A 21209-nucleotide genomic window follows, 5' to 3' on the forward strand; every position below is an offset into this window, starting at 1 on the left:
TTTGTTGTGGTTGTGTTTGGGTTTCGTCCCTCTGATTGGGTAGGGATGTGGGTGGGGGGTAAGTTGGGAATGTTATGGTTTGGAAAAGTCTTGACAGCCTTCAGAGGCGCCGCAGGCACCGCGTTCAATCAATTCACACATATGGTCCGAAGGCCGCATACTCCCAGGGTACACGCCGTTCACCTTACTGGAATCCACTTTTATCTATTCCACCATCACCCCGCCAAATATGGCTGATGCAACTCTGACCTTTATGAGCTGGAACGTCCGGGGATTGGGCAACTATAAAAAGATGATACAGATTCCGCTTCACGCTGAACGCCACGGAGTGAAGATCCTATGTCTACAGGAAACCCACGCTCGCTCGGAGCACTGTGAGCGTTTCGCCAAGCAATGGGGCCCCAGAGGTATTATACTAATTATTCCACTCAGAGCTGTGGCACCCTCACCCTAATACATAAAAGCCTGAAGTTTACGTGTCAGCACTCCCACATAGACCCGCTCGGTAGGTTTGTGCTCATCACCGGTATATTACAGCAACAGGAGATAGCCATCCTGAAATATATATATATATATTTTTTTAAATATTTTTTATTTTCAAAATAAAACAATACAAACCAAACTTGCAGCATTATACATTACAACCGTAAACATCAATTAATCCCATGTTACTGCACTTCAAACCCCCCCCCCCCCCAAGAGCTTATCAACCTTACTGTTCTGTGTACACTTGGTGTGGCCGGGCGTCGCCCCCCTCAGAAGCAGCAGGGGCCATTTCCGTGCCAAACAGTCCCGTGATTAACATCCTCCAAGCCGCTAGGTTGCCCACATCTTCTTCCCCACAATTGCCACACGCTTCCTGCCATACCACTGTTTCAGCCTCCGCCCACTTCTGCAGGTCCCGCCACCATATCTCTATTCTTGGCCCATGGCGTTGCTTCCAACTCATGGCTATCCTTCTCTTAGCAAGTACATACGCCAGGTCTCTCAGTTTCCCGAGATGTTTGGTGTTCCGTGGTCTGGGGAACCCTCCTAGGAGGCAGGCCCAGGCCGTGTCAATGCGTAGCAGGACCCCCTTATCTGCTAATTTCTGTGCCACTTCCCCCCCAAAAGCCTTCAATCACTGGGCAGGACCAGAACATATGTGTCATGTCTGCGTCTTCTTCATCGCATTTCGGGCATGCTTGTCTACCTGCGTTCGCAAACTTGGCTATTTTCTTCGGGGTCATATATGCTCTGTGCGTGATGTATAGCTGTATTTGCTGCAATCTAGCATTCCTGGACACTTTCTTATGGTATCCAATGGCCCGTTCCCACATCCCATCAGTCATCTGTACCCCCACTTTCGCTTCCCAATCCAGCCTCAAATCCATCAAATCCTTCCCCACCCGGGTCATCACCACCTCAAATAATCTAGAGATCTCATGCCCGCCCTCTGATATATCATATATCGTTCCGATCAGTGCGTCCGGATCTTCCGCTAGCACCGTCTCCGGCCAAGTCTTACGGATGATCTGTACCAACCTTAGGTACGTAACATATTGGCCCCCGTGCAGCCCTGTTTCTTCTCCCAGGTCTACGAATTCCCTAATGGCCCCATCCTGCCATATGTCTCCCAATGTGGCCAGCCCAACCGATTCCCAGTATGTCCTGATAATTTTCCTGAGCTGGCTGTCCCCCATAGTTAGGGCGACCAGTGGCACCTGTGGGGAACACGGGCACGGGCTCTCAATCAACTGGCACGCTCTGCGCCAAATTCTCCACCCAAGCAGCAACATACTTGGGCGTCCATGCAAGTCCGATCTAGGGACCCAGACGACCTCTTTTAGATAAAACGGGGCGCAGTCCCGCCCAACCAGCCTAGACTCAGGAGTTTCCTCATCAGAGAGCCATTTAGTCGCGTATTGCAACTGGCTGGCCACATAATAGGCCTCAAAGTTCGGCAGCTTGATGCCTCCCCTATCGTGGAAATTTTGCAGTTTCCACAGGGCCACCCTGTTGCGGATGCCGTGCCATAGGAAGTCCCTGCATACACTATCAAGTTTGACAAAGAACTTCCTGGGTATCAGGTATGGTATGTTACTGAAAAAGTGCAAAAGCCTGGGCAGGACCACCATTTTAAGCATCGCCCCCCGGCCCACCATTGCCAGCGGCAGCTTCTCCCAAAACCGCATACTCTCGCGGATTTTCTTCACCGCCGCCTCGGTATTGTGCAAGTGTTCTTCCTTCACAGTATGATATACATCAATTCCGAGGTAGCGGAAAGACTCAGTTGCCCAGGGCACGGGCAACACCGGCAACCGTTCCAGAGGGACTCCAGCGAAGCTCCCCAGCAGGAACATGCTCGATTTACCGGGATTAACCGCTATGCCGGACAGCTCCGCATACTTTTCCATGACCTCTAAAATGTACTGGAGGTTTTCCTCCGGATACTTCAGGTACAATAACAGATCATCAGCATATAGGGATATCAAATGGTTCTCTCCTCCCACCTCGATGCCAACCAAGTCATACTGTTGTCTGAGGTACACCGCTAGGGGCTCTAGGGCCAATATGTACAACATCGGAGACCAGGGGCATCCCTGTCTGGTGCCTCTACTAAGTCGCCACCTTTTGGATATCACTGATCCCGTGCGCACCCTGGCCAGTGGCTCGCTGTACAGCAGTTTCGCCCACCCCACGTAGCCAGGCCCAAACCCGTACCCCTCCAAGGCCGCCAGCAACCACGGCCACCTCACTGAATCAAATGCCTTAACTGCATCTAGGGACACTACCACCATCTCTTCATCACTTCTGTTCCCCTCTTCAATCACCCGGTGGAGTCGCCTGTGATTATGAGTTATGTTTCTATTGGGGACATAGCCTGTCTGATCCGGGTGTATCAGTTTACTGATGACCCTTCGTAGCCTATTGGCCAGGACCTCCGTCAGGATCTTGCTGTCCTGGTTCAACATCGACAGCGGCCTATACGATCCACAGCTTTCTCGGTTTATTAGACTTGGGGAGCGGCACTATCAGCGCTTCTGAGCGTTTCCGGTAACCGACCCTTCTCGAAAGATTCATTGAACATCTCTAGCATCGGGGGGGAGTATCTCTGCCCTATACACTTTATAAAACTCACTCGGGAGTCCGTCTGTGCCCGGGGTCTTACAGGTGGGCAATCTTTTCACTACCTCCTCCAGTTCCTCCAGTGTAATAGGTGCGTCCAGCTCCTCCCTTTCTTCATCACTAATCCTGGGCAGCTCTGTCTTCCAATGTGTTTCTGATCTCTGCCTGATTTTCTCCCCCTTTGTCCTCATACAGTGCTCTATAATAATCCAGGAAGGCTGCATTAACTCCTTCTTGGGTGTCTACCTCCTCCCCGTCCTCTCTAACTATCATCCTGATCGGGGGCCTAGGGGTTTCTCTCTTATATAGCCATGCCAGTAGGCGGCCAGTTTTGTCTCCACCCGCATGCTGCCTCTCAACATATTTTCTATAGTTAAGGTTACAGAGCCTCTCCCAAAGCTCCGAACACCGCTGCTGCAGCTCAGGTACTAAATCTGCTTCCCCTCCTGCCTTGCTGCATTCGCACTCCAGTTGTCTCTCCGCCTTCTCTAGCTCTATCAGAACCCCACCCTGCAGGCCCCTTGACTTGGAAATGGCGTCCCCTCGCAACACAACCTTGAATGCCTCCCAAAGTGTACCAGCCGAATCTACACTGCCCGTGTTAACCTCAAAGTACCGCTGGATCGCTTCCCTGATGTCCTCCCTGAAGACCGAGTCCCTAAGCGCCTCCGCACGGAGGCGCCATGTAGGTATCCGCGCACAAGGGCGGCCATACTGCCAGGTCAACACCAAGGGCGAGTGGTCCGACAGGACCCTCTCTCTATATTCAATTTGAGTGGTCGCCATCACCACCTCTGACGTGGCAAAGAAGTAATCCAGTCTCGTGTGTAGGTGCTGTGGGGCAGAGTAGTGAGAATACTGCGAGGTATCAGGGTATTTCAGTCTCCAAACATCCGCCAGCCCAAAGTCGCCCAGCAATGTCTGTAATACTCTGGCCGCCGGGGTGGGCCGATCAATCCTATCGTCTGACCTATCCGCCCTTGGGTCGAGAACACAGTTAAAGTCCCCCCCCCAAATGATCGCTCCCCCCACACATGTGCCCAGACGGGTGCATAGGGTCCTGAAGTATGCAGCAGCATTCTGGTTGGGAGCGTATGCGTTAATAATGCAAACCTCTCTGTCCTCTACCAGGGCTCTGAGCATGACCAGCCTGCCCTCCGTGTCCACCTCCTGCCACGTGACTCTGAGCGGAACGTGCGGTGCTACCCAGATTAGCACTCCCCTGGCATAGGCAGAGTACGGGGAGCCCACCACCGTGCCACTCCACTTTTTCCCAACCAGTTCCAACTTGTGCCGGGTCAGGTGTGTTTCTTGCAGTAGTTTTAACAAGGGGGGTCCTGGGAGTCCCTCTGCCAGACATTAGTCCTGGTTACGAGGGACTTACCCAGAGTCTTTAGCTCACTATCTTTCACAGAGAAGAAATATCCCAAACATATCAGTCTTTGTCCTGCCCTGGGGCAGTCCAGCACCGAAATGCGAGGCAATTCTCCTCTGAACAAGAGTACCAACAGAAACCCCAGACACGTGTTTCGGTCTGGTTGGACCTCATCAGTAGGGTGGATCTGTGCCTCTCTAAGAATAGTGAGCAAGGGGTCCACGTCTGGATTCCCCTAGTAACTTAGGGTGAGACCCAAAGTTACTTAAATATGCAGATTTAACAAGGGGGGTCCTGGGAGTCCCTCTGCCAGACATTAGTCCTGGTTACGAGGGACTTACCCAGAGTCTTTAGCTCACTATCTTTCACAGAGAAGAAATATCCCAAACATATCAGTCTTTGTCCTGCCCTGGGGCAGTCCAGCACCGAAATGCGAGGCAATTCTCCTCTGAACAAGAGTACCAACAGAAACCCCAGACACGTGTTTCGGTCTGGTTGGACCTCATCAGTAGGGTGGATCTGTGCCTCTCTAAGAATAGTGAGCAAGGGGTCCACGTCTGGATTCCCCTAGTAACTTAGGGTGAGACCCAAAGTTACTTAAATATGCAGATTTAACAAGGGGGGTCCTGGGAGTCCCTCTGCCAGACATTAGTCCTGGTTACGAGGGACTTACCCAGAGTCTTTAGCTCACTATCTTTCACAGAGAAGAAATATCCCAAACATATCAGTCTTTGTCCTGCCCTGGGGCAGTCCAGCACCGAAATGCGAGGCAATTCTCCTCTGAACAAGAGTACCAACAGAAACCCCAGACACGTGTTTCGGTCTGGTTGGACCTCATCAGTAGGGTGGATCTGTGCCTCTCTAAGAATAGTGAGCAAGGGGTCCACGTCTGGATTCCCCTAGTAACTTAGGGTGAGACCCAAAGTTACTTAAATATGCAGATTTAACAAGGGGGGTCCTGGGAGTCCCTCTGCCAGACATTAGTCCTGGTTACGAGGGACTTACCCAGAGTCTTTAGCTCACTATCTTTCACAGAGAAGAAATATCCCAAACATATCAGTCTTTGTCCTGCCCTGGGGCAGTCCAGCACCGAAATGCGAGGCAATTCTCCTCTGAACAAGAGTACCAACAGAAACCCCAGACACGTGTTTCGGTCTGGTTGGACCTCATCAGTAGGGTGGATCTGTGCCTCTCTAAGAATAGTGAGCAAGGGGTCCACGTCTGGATTCCCCTAGTAACTTAGGGTGAGACCCAAAGTTACTTAATATCTGTGAAAGATAGTGAGCTAAAGACTCTGGGTAAGTCCCTCGTAACCAGGACTAATGTCTGGCAGAGGGACTCCCAGGACCCCCCTTGTTAAATCATTTCTTGCAGTAGTGCAATGTCAATCCTCTGTCTTTTGAGGTACAACATGACTTTGTTCCTTTTTAAATAACTATTAAGTCCCCTGACATTCCAGGTGACAATCTTAAGGTCTCCCATGGCAAGTGGGTTTCTCCCTGCCTCCCATGTAGCGATTCCCAACCGCCCACATGACACAGATAGCGTCTCGGTCCAGTAACTCCTCATATAAGCTCAAACTCCCTTTAACTATATACACAACAAAACCCCAACTTCCCTCCCCTCCCCCCACCCGTACCTTCCCCAACATCACACACCCCAACTGCTGCCCAGCTCCAACCTCAGAGCTCAGGCACCCCCACATCTAGCTCCGCAAGCACCGGTGGGTGCACGGAGCCCAGTAGGGTGAGGTCACCCTAATGGCCACCCAACTAAAACTATTGTGGGGTAAAGAGTATCGCCCTGTAAGGCTCCCGATCAAATAAACATTAATCAGTGTCTTGACAAATAGTGCAATCATCTGACCTTCTTTACCGAAGGTGTCACACCGACTATATTCAAGTCCCACGAACCACGCCATCTTGCGACGCCATTTTACGCTTCCCGTATCTCTTCCGAGCCCTTTCCTGGCCGAACTTCTGATTCCTGGGGGCATCCTTGCGCATCGAGCCATCCCATAGCATCCTCCGGGGTCTCAAAAAACAAAGTTTTATGTGCATGAATGACCTTCAATTTTGCAGGATAAAGTAACATGTATTTGTGGCCCGCTTCTCTCAGCCTCTGCTTTACAGACCCAAAATTCATGCGACTACGCTGTACAGTCAAAGTATAATCTGGATAAGCCGTGATGTCTGCCGCTCCTCTCGTGATCGTCCCTCCTTTACGGAAGTATTCCAGTATCCTCTCCCGGTCGCGGTAGTTGAGGATTTTGGCGATCATAGGCCTAGGCGGGTTCCCCGGAGGCGGCCTCCTCGTTAGGGCTCTGTGTGCTCTTTCTACTGCAAATCATTGAGATAGGGCCCCTCCAGGTATCTCTTGTAAGAACATGGATTCGATGAAATCCGTAGGGTCACGGCCCTCCATCCCCTCTGGTAGGCCCACGATGCGGATGTTGTTGCGACGGGCTCGTCCCTCTGCTTCCTCCGCTCTGCTCTCCAGGTTGCCCAACCTTTGTGTCAGGGCATGCAAATCGGCCTTATGAGTGGCGCAATCTGCTGTATTCGGGCCAACTTCTTTTTCGAGGGACTCCGTGCGCTCCGCCAGGGCCCTGACATCCTGTCGTAGCAGATTAACGTCCTCTTGGACCTCTCCAACCTTGCGGTCCAGCGCAGTCTTTAGTTCAGTGACGGCCAGTTCCAGCTTTGATTCCCAGGCCGCCCTCAGATCCGCAATCGCAGCCAGGATTTCTTGGTTGGTGCAAGAAGACGTCGCGCTACTCACAGCCAGCGCATCCTTACTTTTGGTAGTGTCCTGGCTCGGGGATTTTCTAGTGAAGTCGTCTAAGGTAGGCTGTTTCACCTTCGGTCGCACCGGCCTGCTCGACATGGCTCAGGGAATCAATCGGCTGCTCAAGTAGCAAGTGTGTACACAGTGCACCTTCACAGCTGGGCCACTGTGCAGCTCGCTTCTATTCCTGTCCCGGGCCCTGGTCGGCCATTTTGAGTCGCCCTTTGTTCGCGGCGTCTTTTAACTCGTAGTCACCGATCTCCGTTGCCGTTAATCCTGTACTCTCCAGAGGTTCACAGTGCGTGGCCAACACCTTCACACACCAGCATGTGAATTGTCGGTGGTCAGTGATCCGTCGTACCGCACATATTTGCCCGGATCGCTGTAGGATCTCGGGAGCTCCTCCAGAACGCGTCCTCCTACATGGCTCTCGTAGCCACGCCCCCAGCCATCCTGAAATATATGGTCCCAACGTTGACGACCCTGACTTCTACCTTCATCTGGCCACTCTACTCAAGAGCTACCCCCTAATTCCTATTCTATGGGGCGGTGACTTCAACACGATACTAGATGTCACCCTGGATAGATCGGGTTCTCGTCCCCGCCAACTTTCTAGGGCAGCATACTCTATCCTCACCTCGCTCCCCCGCTTGGCATTGGTGGACGCCTGGCGCCTGATGTATCCTGATGACCTTACATACTCCTTCTACTCAGTGCATGATTCCCACTCCAGGATAGATAGGTGGCTCGTCAGAGATATACTCGTTAGATGCATTACCCACTTAGCCATTCTTCCCAGGACGCTATCGGACCACTCACCTGTACTCATCTCTTTAAACTGGGGATCAGATGCCAATCTAACAAGACCGTGGAGGCTGAGCCCCCACGCGCTCCTTGACCAGGTTTTCGTATCTGAGCTTGAGACCTCTATCGAGGAATACTTCGAGATTAACTTATATTCTGTCTCAACACACGCGGTGCTCTGGGAAGCATTTAAAGCACACACTAGAGGGGTTGCCATCTCCAAGTGCAGTGGTATACTTGGGGACATCCGTGCTGATATCGCTGCCAGCGAGTCGGCCCTGTCCGTCTATGAATCCCAATACGCGGAGGACCATTCCCCGGCTACGCTAGCGCTGCTGGGCTCTGAGTTGGACAGGTTCCGTGGCCTTGCTGAGCGCGAGGTTAGGTTCCTTGATTCCCCTCAATCAGCGAGGAAATATGGCGAGGGTGAACGGCCCGGCAGAATGCTAGCTAGACTGCTGTGCCGCGAGTTTGGTGCCCCCCATATCCCGGCCATTTCTAGACCAGATGGCACACTTGCCACCTCCCCGCAGGACATCAATTCTGAGTTCCTCGCGTTCTACACGTCCCTGTACTCGGAGGTAGACAGTTCCCAGGTTTCCGACATCAACTCCTATTTAGAGAGTCTTCCTCTATCAGTCTTGTCGGACGACGCTAGCGCCTCCCTCGAGAGGCCTTTCGCCCTAGAGGAAATTGTGGAGGCCATTGAGTCACTGGCATCCGGTAAAGCCCCTGGCCCCGATGGGCTCCCGATGGACTTCTATAAGCTATTCAAGGCCCAATTGGCGCCGCACCTACTGATGCTTTGGGAAGAATCATGCGACAGGGGCATACTTCCACCGTCCCTCCGGTAGGCATTGATTACAGTGCTCCTTAAATCAGGAAAAAAACCCTACGCAGTGCAGCTCATACCGTCCCCTTTCTCTGATCAATAGTGACATTAAAATATTTGCCAAACTACTTGCTAACTGCTTAGCCCCGTACATGTCCCACATTATCCATCCGGATCAAGCCGGCTTCGTCCCCGGCAGGTCCACTTCCCTGAATTTGAGAAGACTTTTCAATGTAATCAGCCGGATCGACCCTGCCACTCAGGCAGTGGCGGCTGCATTGGACATGCAAAAAGCATTTGACTCAGTCTCTTGGAGATACCTGTGGTGTGTTCTTGAGAAATGTAACTTCGGTCCTAATTTCTGCACCTGGATAAAGCTCCTTTACACCGCCCCTTCCGCCAAAGTCCGCACAGAAGATAGGTGCTCTTCCACCCTTCAGATTTTTAGAGGAACACGCCAGGGATGCCCCTTCTCCTCGCTTATCTTTGCTATTGCCATGGAGCCCTTTGCTGACATGATTAGACAATCGCACTCGCACAGGGGGTTGCGCACATCTGGCCAGACCGACACAATCTCCCTTTTCGCTGACGATACCCTGCCGTATGTTCGATCCCCTGTAGTCAACCTTTTGCCTATACTGACGGATGTGGCTCGTTTTGGTGACATATCCGGTCTGAGGATTAACTGTTCTAAATCTGTATTGTTTCCACTCAAACTCCACACAGGCTCCCCCCGAGCTACATGGGTTCAACTGGTGTCCTAATAGCTTCACCTACTTAGGGGTGGTGGTCTCCCGGCACACACCTCAGTTGCGCGATGATAACTTCCATACTTCTCCAGCATGGGGTCTGGCATGGATTCACATGCTCATGAATATTCCCCGTCGTCAGGCTGGGAATCCTCGGTAAAGAAAAAACCAGTATCAGTTTCGTTTCTGATCTGACTTTCGTAGTAATAACCAATCACTGGTCTCTGCGTCATACTGACCACAGCCAATGACTGCCCTCTACCTAAGCCCCACCTCTGGCAGCCATCTTCAGATTTTTACCGCACGTTCATGTGTTGGGATCCTCGTGCTATTGCTCTCGAGCGTTAGTGCTATTTTTTCACGTTTTTTCTCAAAAACTTCGTTTTTTCGGTCAAAAGAGCCTCAAGCTCCACCGACTCTCTATCCGATCAACGGGGACCCGTGTCGGATTCGTCTGCGCCCCTCAAGGGTGAAGATTTCGTCGAGCTACGCTTTTGGAGGACTCCAGAAGTTTCTCAGGCCCGGTCATGGCCCAGGAGAAGGGAAGCTCGACGCCCGGAAAGCTGTTCAGGGTCTGCCCTGGATGCCAGCTGCAGAACGTCTTCAAGGAGGACGAACACTCTTTTTGTCTCTACTGCCTACATGAGGACAAGACGCACGTGGAGAAGGACTGTGCGTTTTGCGGCAACATGTCGGAGCGGACCATGAAGGACCGCCATCAACGTCTCGCCAACTGGCTAGAAGGGAAGAGCCCGTCCGGCGAGAAGAAGAAGAAATCTGAGCGGTCTTCTAAGACCTTTGAGGACGCCCCGGCGACGGGGGTCCAACATAAGGCCAAGCACTGCGAGTCCGCTGGCACCGGGAGCGCCGAACGGTCGGGCTCTACTGGCGCCAGGCAGGGCGCACCCTCCCCGGCACCATCAACGACGAGCCAACGCTCTGGGTCGGGTAAGAGGAAGGCCGAGCACCCGGCGGAGCTCCTGGAGAGGCCCCGGTCGAGCTTGAAGGCCCCATCGGAGGGGGAGGGAGGCGGTGCCCCTCCCCCCCCCCCCCCCCCCAAGGATAGGGCGGTGAGCGCACCTAAGGTGGTGAAGGCCTTAATCCATCCGGCCAAGCCCTCTATCGAAACTGTCGCAGCGTCCCTGGCTCAGCCTGTGCAGGCTACACCAGTGGTGGCGACCTCGGGGCTCAGTCTCCCTGCCACCTCGGAGGGAGTCCTCTTTTGTGCCCATCGATAGGACCCCCGTGAAATCCCCCGAGGGGAAGAGAAAGGGGGGGGGCAGGGCGTTGTCGTAGATTCGGCTTCAACCTCGGAGGAGGAACTGGTCGAGGTCTTAAGCCACGGCCTCGGCGTGGAAGAAGACCGGCCCGTCGGGATGGATCCCGACGCAGGTGACGACGACATCGTCGAGGGTACTGACGGGGCCCCTGATCGCCCGTCGGATTCCCCTCTGCCAGCACCGCAAGACAACTCGGCGGCCATTTTGTTGGCTATACAGTCCTTATGCTCAGAGATAAGGACGAGACTACCGCTGCCGACGGAGGAACCTCTCCCGTCGGGGGACCCAGAACCGGGACCTTCTGGTGTTCCCCCTACTAAGAAAAGAAGGATCCACCCTCCACCTCCTTTTCAGCCGTCGCGCCCCGTCCAGCCCACCTCCCCGTCCACCCGAGGGGATGATACGGGGACTGACACGGCAGCGACGGGTACGGACGACGAGGTATACGACGAGGATGTACCGTCGTCGCTTCTCCGCCCGACGAGATTGGATCGTTCCACTCCATGATCACCAGGGCATCCGAGCTTTTTCAACTCTGCCCTGAGGAGAAGGAAGGTTTCCTTTATCAGCGGCGCGAGGCCAAGAGGAAGACGGTCCTCTCAGTGCCTCTATTGGACGACATTTGGGATGAGGGCCTCACCCTCCTCAAGAACCCTTCCACGACGCCAGCTAGAAGAGACCGGTACGAGAAGAAGTACCGGGTCCCGGACACGGCCCCCCTGTGCCTCCGGCCGCAGCCTACCCCGGACTCCGTCGTCTCCGCAGCGGCCAGGAAGAAAGCGGGGGGGGGGTGCGGCCTCCACATCGACTTCCCCACCGGACGGTGAGGGAAAGAAATTGGACGCTATGGGACGCAGAGTCATCTCGTCGGCAGCGACGACGATTAAAGCGGCCAACGCCTTGGCTATCGTGGCCCGCTACGACAGGGAGCTCTGGTAGAAACTGGCTCCCTTGCTGGACTTCCTGCCGGACAAGAGGACAGAAGCCCTGGAGAGCCTGCAGGAAGGTGAGGTGGCTTCGGACCACGCCATTACCGTTGCGACGGACATCGCCGACACTGGGTTCCGCCAGTTGGGCAACGGCGTTTGCCTTAGGCGGCGTGGATGGCTCAAGGCTACGGACTTCCGTCAAGACGTTCAGACCAGAGTCCTGGACATGCCCTTCGATGGGAACAACCTGTTTGGCAAAACAGTGGACGATTCCCTTCAGGCCATTAAAGCGGACACTGAGACGGCCCGGGCCCTGGGAGTTCTGCAACAACGACGGACGCCCTTTCGGAGCAGCGGAGGCAAGGGCGCCTCCAAAGTTTCCGGCGGCGGTTTCTCCACCTACCGTCAAGCGGCCCGCTTGTCGTCTCAGGAGGCCTACAGAGGACGAGGCAAGTCTGGCGGACCCCGCCGTCGTCGCCAAGGTGGCAAAGCCTCGTCGAAGCAGGATTGAACCGGCCGTGGGGTCGGGCCCCCACCGAAGCACCCCGGTGGGAGGCCGGCTGGCGAGCTTCGTCAGCGTGTGGGAGTCCATCTCCACCGACCGTTGGGTGCTGTACGCCTTGGCCCGGGGCCACGCGCTCGAGTTCCAGAGAAGGTGCCCGCGCGTCCCCCCCGTGGCCAGGAAAGAACTTCACGTCCCTCAACTTCTCCTGGAGGTAAAAGCGATGCTCAGGAAGGGCGCCATCAAACTCGGCCCAAAGAGGCTTCGGGGCTCCGGAGTCTACTCGAGATACTTCCTCGTGAAGAAGAAGACGGAGGGATGGCGCCCCATCCTGGACCTGCGACGTCTGAACAAGTTCATCAAGGCGCAGAAGTTCCGGATGGTCACCCTCCAGCACGTCCTGGGTCAGCTGGAGGAAGGAGACTTCCTGTCGTCGTTGGATTTGGAGGATGCCTACTTCCATATTCCCATCCTAAAGGGGCACCGAAAATTCCTCAGGTTTGTGGTCCAAGGGCGTCATTACCAGTTCAAAGCCCTCCCCTTCGGACTACGGTCGGCACCCAGGGTATTCACCAAGTGCCTCGCACCGGTGGCGGCGCAGCTGCGCCGCGAGGGGGTCCACGTCTACCCCTACCTGGACGACTGGCTCATCCGAGCCAAGACGAGGGAGCTCGCCGTGGTTCACACGGCAAGGACGGTCCAACTTCTCACGGACCTGGGATTCTCCGTGAACTACGCCAAATCCCACCTGGTACCCGCGCAAGACGCTCCGTTTCTGGGAGCGAGGCTCAACACAGTGTCCCTTCTGGCCTCCCCGTCGGAGGAGAGGACCAGGACCATCCTGGGCAAGGTGCAGCGGATGTTGGTGGCCGACGAAGCCAAGGTGAGGTCCATCAAGTCCCTCCTCGGAATGATGTCTTCCTGCATCTACCTCATTCCCATGTGCAGGCTCCGGATGCGCCCGTTGCAGGAGTTCCTGGACGCGCGCTGGATCCAAACGACGGGCAGCTTCGAGGAAAGGATCACACTCGACGAGAGTTTCCGACGAGCGATCCGGTGGTGGGGCACCCGCGCGCATCTGACGGCGGGCTTGGACTTCCAGACCCCAGCCCACCAGGAGACGGTGACCACGGATGCCTCCCTGGAAGGGTGGGGAGCGCACACCGAAAATCTGCACGCAAGAGGCCTTTGGCTCCCGACGGAAAAATCCCTACATATCAACGTCCTGTAGCTCCGTGCAGTGTTTTGGGCCCTCAGGTCCTTCCTTCCGTCCCTCAAGGGCAAGGTGGTGAGGATCTTCACCGACAACACCACCACAATGTTTTACATCAGGAAACAGGGCGGAACCAGGTCCCCAGCACTGTCCAAGGAGGCGCAGGACCTGTGGCATTGGGCCATCGCCCAAAGGATATTTCTGGTGCCGTTTCATCTGGCAGGGATAAAAAACACCATCGCCGACTCACTCAGCAGGGAGCTGCGCTCGTGCCACGAGTGGGAGCTACGGCAGGATCTAGTGGATCGCCTCTTCCGACGGTGGGGCACACCCCAGATCGACTTGTTCGCGACGGCGACGAACTCCAAGTGCCGGAGGTTCGCCAGCAGGTTTTCCCCAGGCGAGGAGCATGGGCGATGCTTTCTCGTTCCCCTGGAAGGGCCTGTTCCTCTACGCGTTCCCTCCTTTGCCACTGCTAATCCGGCTCGTCAACCAGCTCAAGAGGTCACGGTGCAGGATGATCCTCGTCGCACCTGCGTGGCCGAGGCAGATATGGTTCCCGGACCTTCTGGACTTGTCGGCGTCCCCGCCAATCAAGCTGCCGGTGGACGCGGATCTACTCTCCAGAGAAGGAGGCGCCATCCTCCACCACGACCCGAAATCGCTGAACCTGCAGGCCTGGCTCCTGCAGCGCTAGAGTTTGGAGGATACGACATACCGGCCGACTGCAGAGAGGTTCTTGCAAAGGCCAGGGGGTCCTCGACTCTTAAATGCTACGGACACAAATGGAAGAGGTTCTCTGTCTGGTGCCACGCACAGAAGATTAACCCTCTACGGATTACGGCCCCCCAAGTACTGCCGTACCTGCTGACGCTGGCCAAAGCTGGACTGGCACACGCGTCCATCAAGATTCATCTTGCTGCGATCTCCCGATACACCAGAACCACGGGGCGGATGTCCTTGTGGTCTCATCGTCTGGTGAAGGAGTTCATGAAGGGACTGTTCAGATCGTTCCCGCCGGTGAAGGCTCCGGCCCCGGCGTGGGAGCTCAACGTGGTGCTGACCAAGCTCATGGGACCTCCGTTCGAGCCTCTGCACTCAGCTCCGTTGAAATTTCTGTCGTGGAAAACAGCGTTTCTTGTGGCCATCACCTCCGCACGACGAGTGGGAGATATCCAGGCCCTTTCCTGCAAGGCCCCGTACTTGACTTTTCACGACACAAGGGTAGTGCTCAGGACGCACCCCTCCTTCATGCCCAAGGTACCGTCGGACTTCCATCTCAACGAACCCTTGGTGTTGCCTGTGTTCTTCCCGTCGCCGGCTGAGAGGACTTTGCACTCGCTGGATGTGGCTAGAGCGCTGAAGTTCTACGTGGACCGCACAAAGTGTTTTCGGAAGACGTCACAACTCTTTGTGAACTTTGGACCTGTCAATCAGGGGAAGGCTCTCTCGAAGGCTTCCATTTCGAGATGGCTCTCCGGCTGTATCATGTACTGTCATCGGTTGGCAAACCGACCGCTGCCTGGCCGTCCGAGAGCCCATTCCACCAGAGCGATCGCAGCTACCACGGCGTTCCTATCTGGTGTGCCCCTGCTGGACATATGCAGGGCTGTTACGTGGAGGTCGACGCACACCTTCACGAAATTCTACTGCGTCGACCGGGATTCCAGGGAGGAGTCCAGGGTCGGCCAAGCAGTGCTGCGCAACCTGTTCGCCTGAGGTGAGCCTGGTGAGGAGATAAGATGCTTAATGTTGAGTTTGATGTGATGCTTAATATTGAGCCTTTGCCACCTCCCGTGGTTGTGCATGTGTGTACTGCTATGTATTCTTTATTCATGAGCATGTGAATCCATGCCAGACCCCATGCTGGAGAAGGAACAAGTTACTTACCTGTAACTGTTGTTCTCCAGCATGGGTCTGGCATGGATTCACATGCGAACCCTCCCGCCTACCCCTCTGCGGCTCTTCACTTGGTCATACTGCCACTTCACGTGCTTCCAAATCTGAAGATGGCTGCCAGAGGTGGGGCTTAGGTAGAGGGCAGTCATTGACTGTGGTCAGTATGACGCCGAGACCAGTGATTGGTTATTACTACGAAATTCAGATCGGAAATGAAACTGATACTGGTTTTTTCTTTACCAAGGATTCCCAGCCTGACGACGGGGAATATTCATGAGCATGTGAATCCATGCCAGACCCATGCTGGAGAACAACAGTTACATGTAAGTAACTTGTTCCTTATCTAACTACCCTTCAGGCTAAGGCCGCCAGCTGGACTAAACTTCCCCTCTCGCTTGCAGGCAGGATCGGAATACTCAAAATGATTGTATTGCCTCAATTACTGTACCGATTTACTTATCTGCCTTTATGGCCAGGGGACAATTTTTTTCGAATGCTTCGCAGCATATGTAACAGCTTCCTGTGGCACTCCGGGGCTGTCCGCCTCAAATTTTCCACACTATCCGCCCCTAAGGCGTTGGGCGGTTTTAGCGCACCCGATTTTGTCAGATACTGGGTGGTGGCCCAATCAGTTTGCTGCATTTTGGTTCAATACTGTTGACCCCCCCCCACACGTTTGCCTCGAGAAGCTGTCTGTGACCGTGTGATCGGCTCCCTGATCCTCCAACCGATCCCCCCCCCCTGATTTAAACTCTGCGAATCCAGTGGCCAGCACATCCCTGGCCTTGTCCAAATTCTGGTCCATGGTTGACACTCCCTGCCCGTTCCACGGGGATCTCCCACTGTGGAACTTCCTGCCCGATGTTCCGCACGTTCCACTTTCAGTGGTCACCCGCTGGGCTACTGCAGGCTTCTTGACTCTCCGTGATGCCTTTGAGCAGGGGAACTTTATAATGGTCTGACCTTCCCCCCCTCACTTAGGCGCCGGTGTGGCTACAGTACTCGTCACTCCGCGGACATCTTAAGGCCAGATACTCAGACTTCCCTGCCTTGCCCCCTGATGAACTGATAGTGGAGGAGCTCTGCTCCTATCTTTCCTTCAGAGGCAAAGTGTCGAGGCTTTACTCCTTACTACAGTCCAGAGCGGCCCCCCACTTCACCGAGCTGCGACGCAAATGGGAGAGGGATCTTGGCGCAGAGATCACTGATGAGAGGTGGGCTCGGATGTGCGCCCGTACCCACGAGGTTTCCTACAATACTAAATTCAAACTCGTCCAGTTCAAAATCCTGCACAGGTATCATTATACACCTATGAGACTTCATCGCATGTCCGATGCTAACCCCCCCCTCTTGTCCCAGGTGTGGCACAGACCAAGCTTCCTACATGCACATGTTGTGGCTCTGTCCCCGGTTATCCCAATTTTGGCTAGATATTTGCTCTACATTGTCTGACATTCTGGAACACCCGATAACCCTACCCCACTGCATTGCTTTTTCCATGACTTCCCTCAGTTGCCTCGAGATTCTAAGAAACTGGCAGGTCTCTGCATGCTGCTGGCAGTTCGCTGTATATTATGTTGGCTCCGCCCTAGAGCGCCTACCTATACACAATGGCTTAGTTCGGTCACATGGGCTCACGACACCGAGCAGTCCTGGAGTGCGATGGAGTGTTCCCGCTCCAGGCCGAGGGATGTCTGGCCGAGATTTCGAGACTATATCTCTGCCCTGGCCTCGCCATCAACTTCCTCCTCTGCTTCCCCAGGCGGTCCCCCATAGTGGATGTCCTGTTAAAATGTATGTATTAATAACTTGTACTCTCCATTCTTCCAAAACGTCATATTTTGGTACATTTTGTATTGCCTAAAATTCTCATTGCGTGCTTTCTGCACTGGTGCCATGTGGCTCCCTCTGTTTTCTTTGTTGTGCTGTCAAGTTAATAAAAAGAAGTTAAAAAAAAAAACAATAAATGAGAGAGAGAGAGAGTGGGGAACTCTCTTCTCTTTCTCTTTCTCTCCAGGTTAAAAATTCAAGTCCTCAAAAACAGCAAAGTTGCTGGTAATTTCTAAGGTATGAATTGCCACATTTCTGAGAATTCTCCCTAACACAATCTAATGGTCTTACTTTGATATGAGTATTGCTAATGCAGTTGTCTTATTGTATATATCTGTGTAACTTTCCTTACTTACCTGAATTCTATTTTGAATTGAACATTCCCTAATGTGTAATTTTTTTTTATATAGCTACAGTATGTATTTCCTTGACTGCAAGTGCGCTCAAAGGTATTTGGTTCTCTACTACAGCCCTTCTCCTCCTAGAACTAAGCCTGGCTGCTCAGCCATAGCTGCCAAACCTTTTGGATGGTTCAGGCCAAATCTAAGAATTTGAGCCCTGTACTTTTAAGAGTGGGTCTTCTCTAGTCCTACCCTAGGTGGATTTCGTGGAACGCCCTAAGAGGTTCTAAATAAAATGTGACTAGCAAGAGATAAACGCAGTTCTTGATAATCTGACCAGACCTAGTCTCCAGTTTGGTCCATTATGTGTTACCCGTTATGCCTTAATTCTCTTCTAAGTGCTTCCATACACTTCAACCACATGTTGGCAAACGGTTAATGTCATGTATGTAAGTTTGTATTGCATCAATTGTCCCGGGCACAAAGTAGTTCCAACTCTTCAGGTCAGGCTAACAAGGATTTTTTACTCTCAAAGCAGGAGCAAGTGCTCCCAGGCATTTCTTCCTCCACATTGATATGGTCAATTCTCATTAAATGTTTGAAAGGTGAATGTAGTACTTTCTTTTCAATGTCATTAAAGTATATCTTGTTCCTAATCTATTGCAGAATATGAACGTGAACTGGAAAGTGATATTACCGGGGATACGTGTGGTCCATTTGAGAAACTATTGGTTGTCCTTGTTCAGGTATTTATCTTTCTTTATCTTTGTGCTTTTTGTTAGATTTGTTTGTTTTATTGTACTGCACGTATCCCTTACCTTGATTTGGGTTTGGCTATCTATTCTGTGCCTACATGTTCACCATAATGGGCATAAACCCCACCCATCCCCCCCAACCTCCCAAAAGGTTGACTTTTGGAACTCCATTGTAACCTTCATGTTAGGCAAAGTTTGTAAGCAGTACACTCTGTGACCACTACACACCTGACTATAGGTATAGGCAACCCAACCTTTGGTATAAGCTTGTACTACAGTTCTCCAGCATTGGATCTTTCATGGATTCACATGCTTAGAATATTCCCCGTCGTCAGACTGGGACCCCTCGGTACACATATATAGCCTTTTCCTATAGGAAAACTTCCGACACTTTTGTGTCCTATCCTCGTCCTTTTAGGACCCGCCTATGCATGCTCCGCAGGCCGTCCCAGTATAAGAGGCCCGCCCCCGCGGTTCCCCTTCAGATTTCAACCGTCTCCAAAGTAGTGGGATCTCCTCGTGTTGTCTTACTATTTTGTACTGGGTTGCCTCATTGGATTTCGAGTACGATATGTCCTCTGTATCAGGAAAAGCGCTGTTCCGTCCATGCGCGACGTGCGGCTTGAAAAAGGTTTACGAGGGGGACGGACATATGGATTGTATATATTGCTTCCACCCTCACCATTCGGCGATGCCTGCGACATATGCAAGGGTTTTTCTCAAAAAACCCTCAAAGACCGGAACCGACGCCTGGTGGCATGGCTCAATGAGGGTGCGGGGGCATACCCCCCCTCAGTGTTAGGCTCCACACAGTTGGCGAAAACATCACGCCGCGCGGCCTCGTCGGAACCACCGGCGAAGAAATCTAGACCGTCGGAAAAAGAGTCGTCTGGAACTCCACTACAGACTCCTCGTGAAAGAAATCATCCTCATCAAAGAAGCATGAGAAGGAAAGGAAATCCTCCTCTGGCGATCATCACAGATCGACCACGAGTCGAGCGTCGAGTAAAAGCGGGCACAGTGTGGAGAAGGCGGGACCGCCAAAACCACCTGCGAAGCCTGCGTCGTCGACGGCGATCCAGTCACCGGCCGCCTTCCCGCCACTAGCGCAAGGGGCATCCTCCGTCCCGTCAACAATGGCGTCGTCGAGAGCCTCGTCGACGGGGGTCCTACTGGAGGCCTGAAGTCTTCGACCCTACCCCCCCAGAGGCTTTGCTACAAGAGCAAGCTATGTTGCTGTCCTCGGAGGATGAGAGCGAGAGAGTGGCTGGCCCAGCAGACCTAGGGCTACGAGTGGCTGCCAAGTCGTCGACGAGGGCATCCGTTACACCGGTATCTGCCCCTCTCCTCAATCCTCAATCGGTTTTGTCGTTGGATATTCTGTCCTCGCTTCAGTCCTTGCTACGGTTGTTGGACCAGCGACTTCCCCAGGCCAGCCTGCCACAGTCACCCGCCGACGAGCCGGGCCCGTCCCGTCAACCGCCGCACCCACGCACGCCAATCTCAACACTGGCGCAGGAGGAAGGTGAGCTGCCAGATTCGGAATCGGACAGGGGAGCCATGTCAGAGGTCTCTTTATCCCCCTCCAGGGATCCTACCTGGGAGTCAGAGGCGGAGTTGGAAAACCCCAGAAGCCCAGCTCACCCGTCCCCTCCGGACGACATTGCGTCATTCCATTCGATGATGGAGAAGGCATGCAAAGAATTTGGTCTGTCCCAGGAAGAACAGAAAAAGGACTGTTTTTTGTTCGACCACATGGGCAAGAGAAGGAGGTCGGTGTTCTCAACAAAGAATTTGGTCTGTCCCAGGAAGAACAGAAAAAGGACTGTTTTTTGTTCGACCACATGGGCAAGAGAAGGAGGTCGGTGTTCTCAATACCGATACTTGACCATGTATGGAAAGAGGGGTTGCAGACAATGAGACGCCCATTCTCAGAACAGGCAGTGAAAGGACGCCTAGAAAAAAAGTTTAAGGCTCCAGAGTCTACACCCAAGTGTCTATCCTCTCAACCAACACCAGACTCGGTGGTGGCGGCGGCAGCGAGGAAGGCAAAGGCACAGCACAAGTGCACGACTCCACCCGAGAATGAAGCGAGACGACAAGATGCCTTTGGCAAGAAAGTGCTCTCCGTGGGAGCGACCATAGTAAAGGCAGCAAACTCTCTGGCAATTGTAGCCAGATACGATAGGGAGATGTGGCACAGGCTGGCTCCGCTGCTTGACCATCTTCCGGTACAACAGAGGAAGGCGGCGATGCTACTGGTCCGAGAGGGCGAGGAAGCCTCAAATCACGCAATAAACATTGCGGTGGATCTTGCTGAGTCTGGCTTCAAGCAAGTCAATAGTGGGGTCGTATTACGTCGACAGTCATGGCTGAAGTGTACCTACTTCAGACCAGAAGTACAATACAAGGTCTTAGATATGCCCTTTGAGGGAGACCTTTTCGGCGAGAAGGTGGATGAGGCCCTAAAAGGGATGAAAGAAGATTCGGACACGGCCCATTCTTTGGGTGCCCTCCAGAGTGGCAGAAGCTACAAGTCTTTTCGCACCTTTAGAGGGGCATCAGGTAATTCGAGATTCTCTTCTGGAGACAGATCCTTTGCCAGATCGGCTTACCCCTCCCAGGGATACCGACGTGCCTCACAATCGGCTAACCGTCGACGAAACTTCCAGTCTTCCAGAAAACGACCATCATACCCATCGTCGGCGAGAGACAAGCATGCTAAAGATCAGCAGTGACGTTCCACAACCCGTTCTGGGGGGAAGAGTTTCAGCGTATGTCGACGAATGGGAAAGGGTAACGACG

At 53.5% G+C, this 21209-nt stretch overlaps 1 protein-coding gene across 2 annotated transcripts in view; it reads left to right on the plus strand.

Moving 5' to 3' along the window:
• ANXA5 (annexin A5) overlaps positions 1-21209 on the plus strand; it is a 393243-nt gene that overhangs the window by 211365 nt on the left and 160669 nt on the right. For both annotated transcript variants that reach the window (XM_069631165.1, XM_069631166.1), the window contains exon 7: positions 18316-18395. In XM_069631165.1, coding sequence (XP_069487266.1) covers positions 18316-18395 — 80 coding nt within the window. The remainder of the gene's footprint in view (positions 1-18315; positions 18396-21209) is intronic.

The sequence above is a fragment of the Ambystoma mexicanum genome, chromosome 6q (assembly GCF_040938575.1).
Source record: "Ambystoma mexicanum isolate Mex_15411 chromosome 6q, UKY_AmexF1_1, whole genome shotgun sequence".
NCBI classification, from domain to species: domain Eukaryota; kingdom Metazoa; phylum Chordata; class Amphibia; order Caudata; family Ambystomatidae; genus Ambystoma; species Ambystoma mexicanum.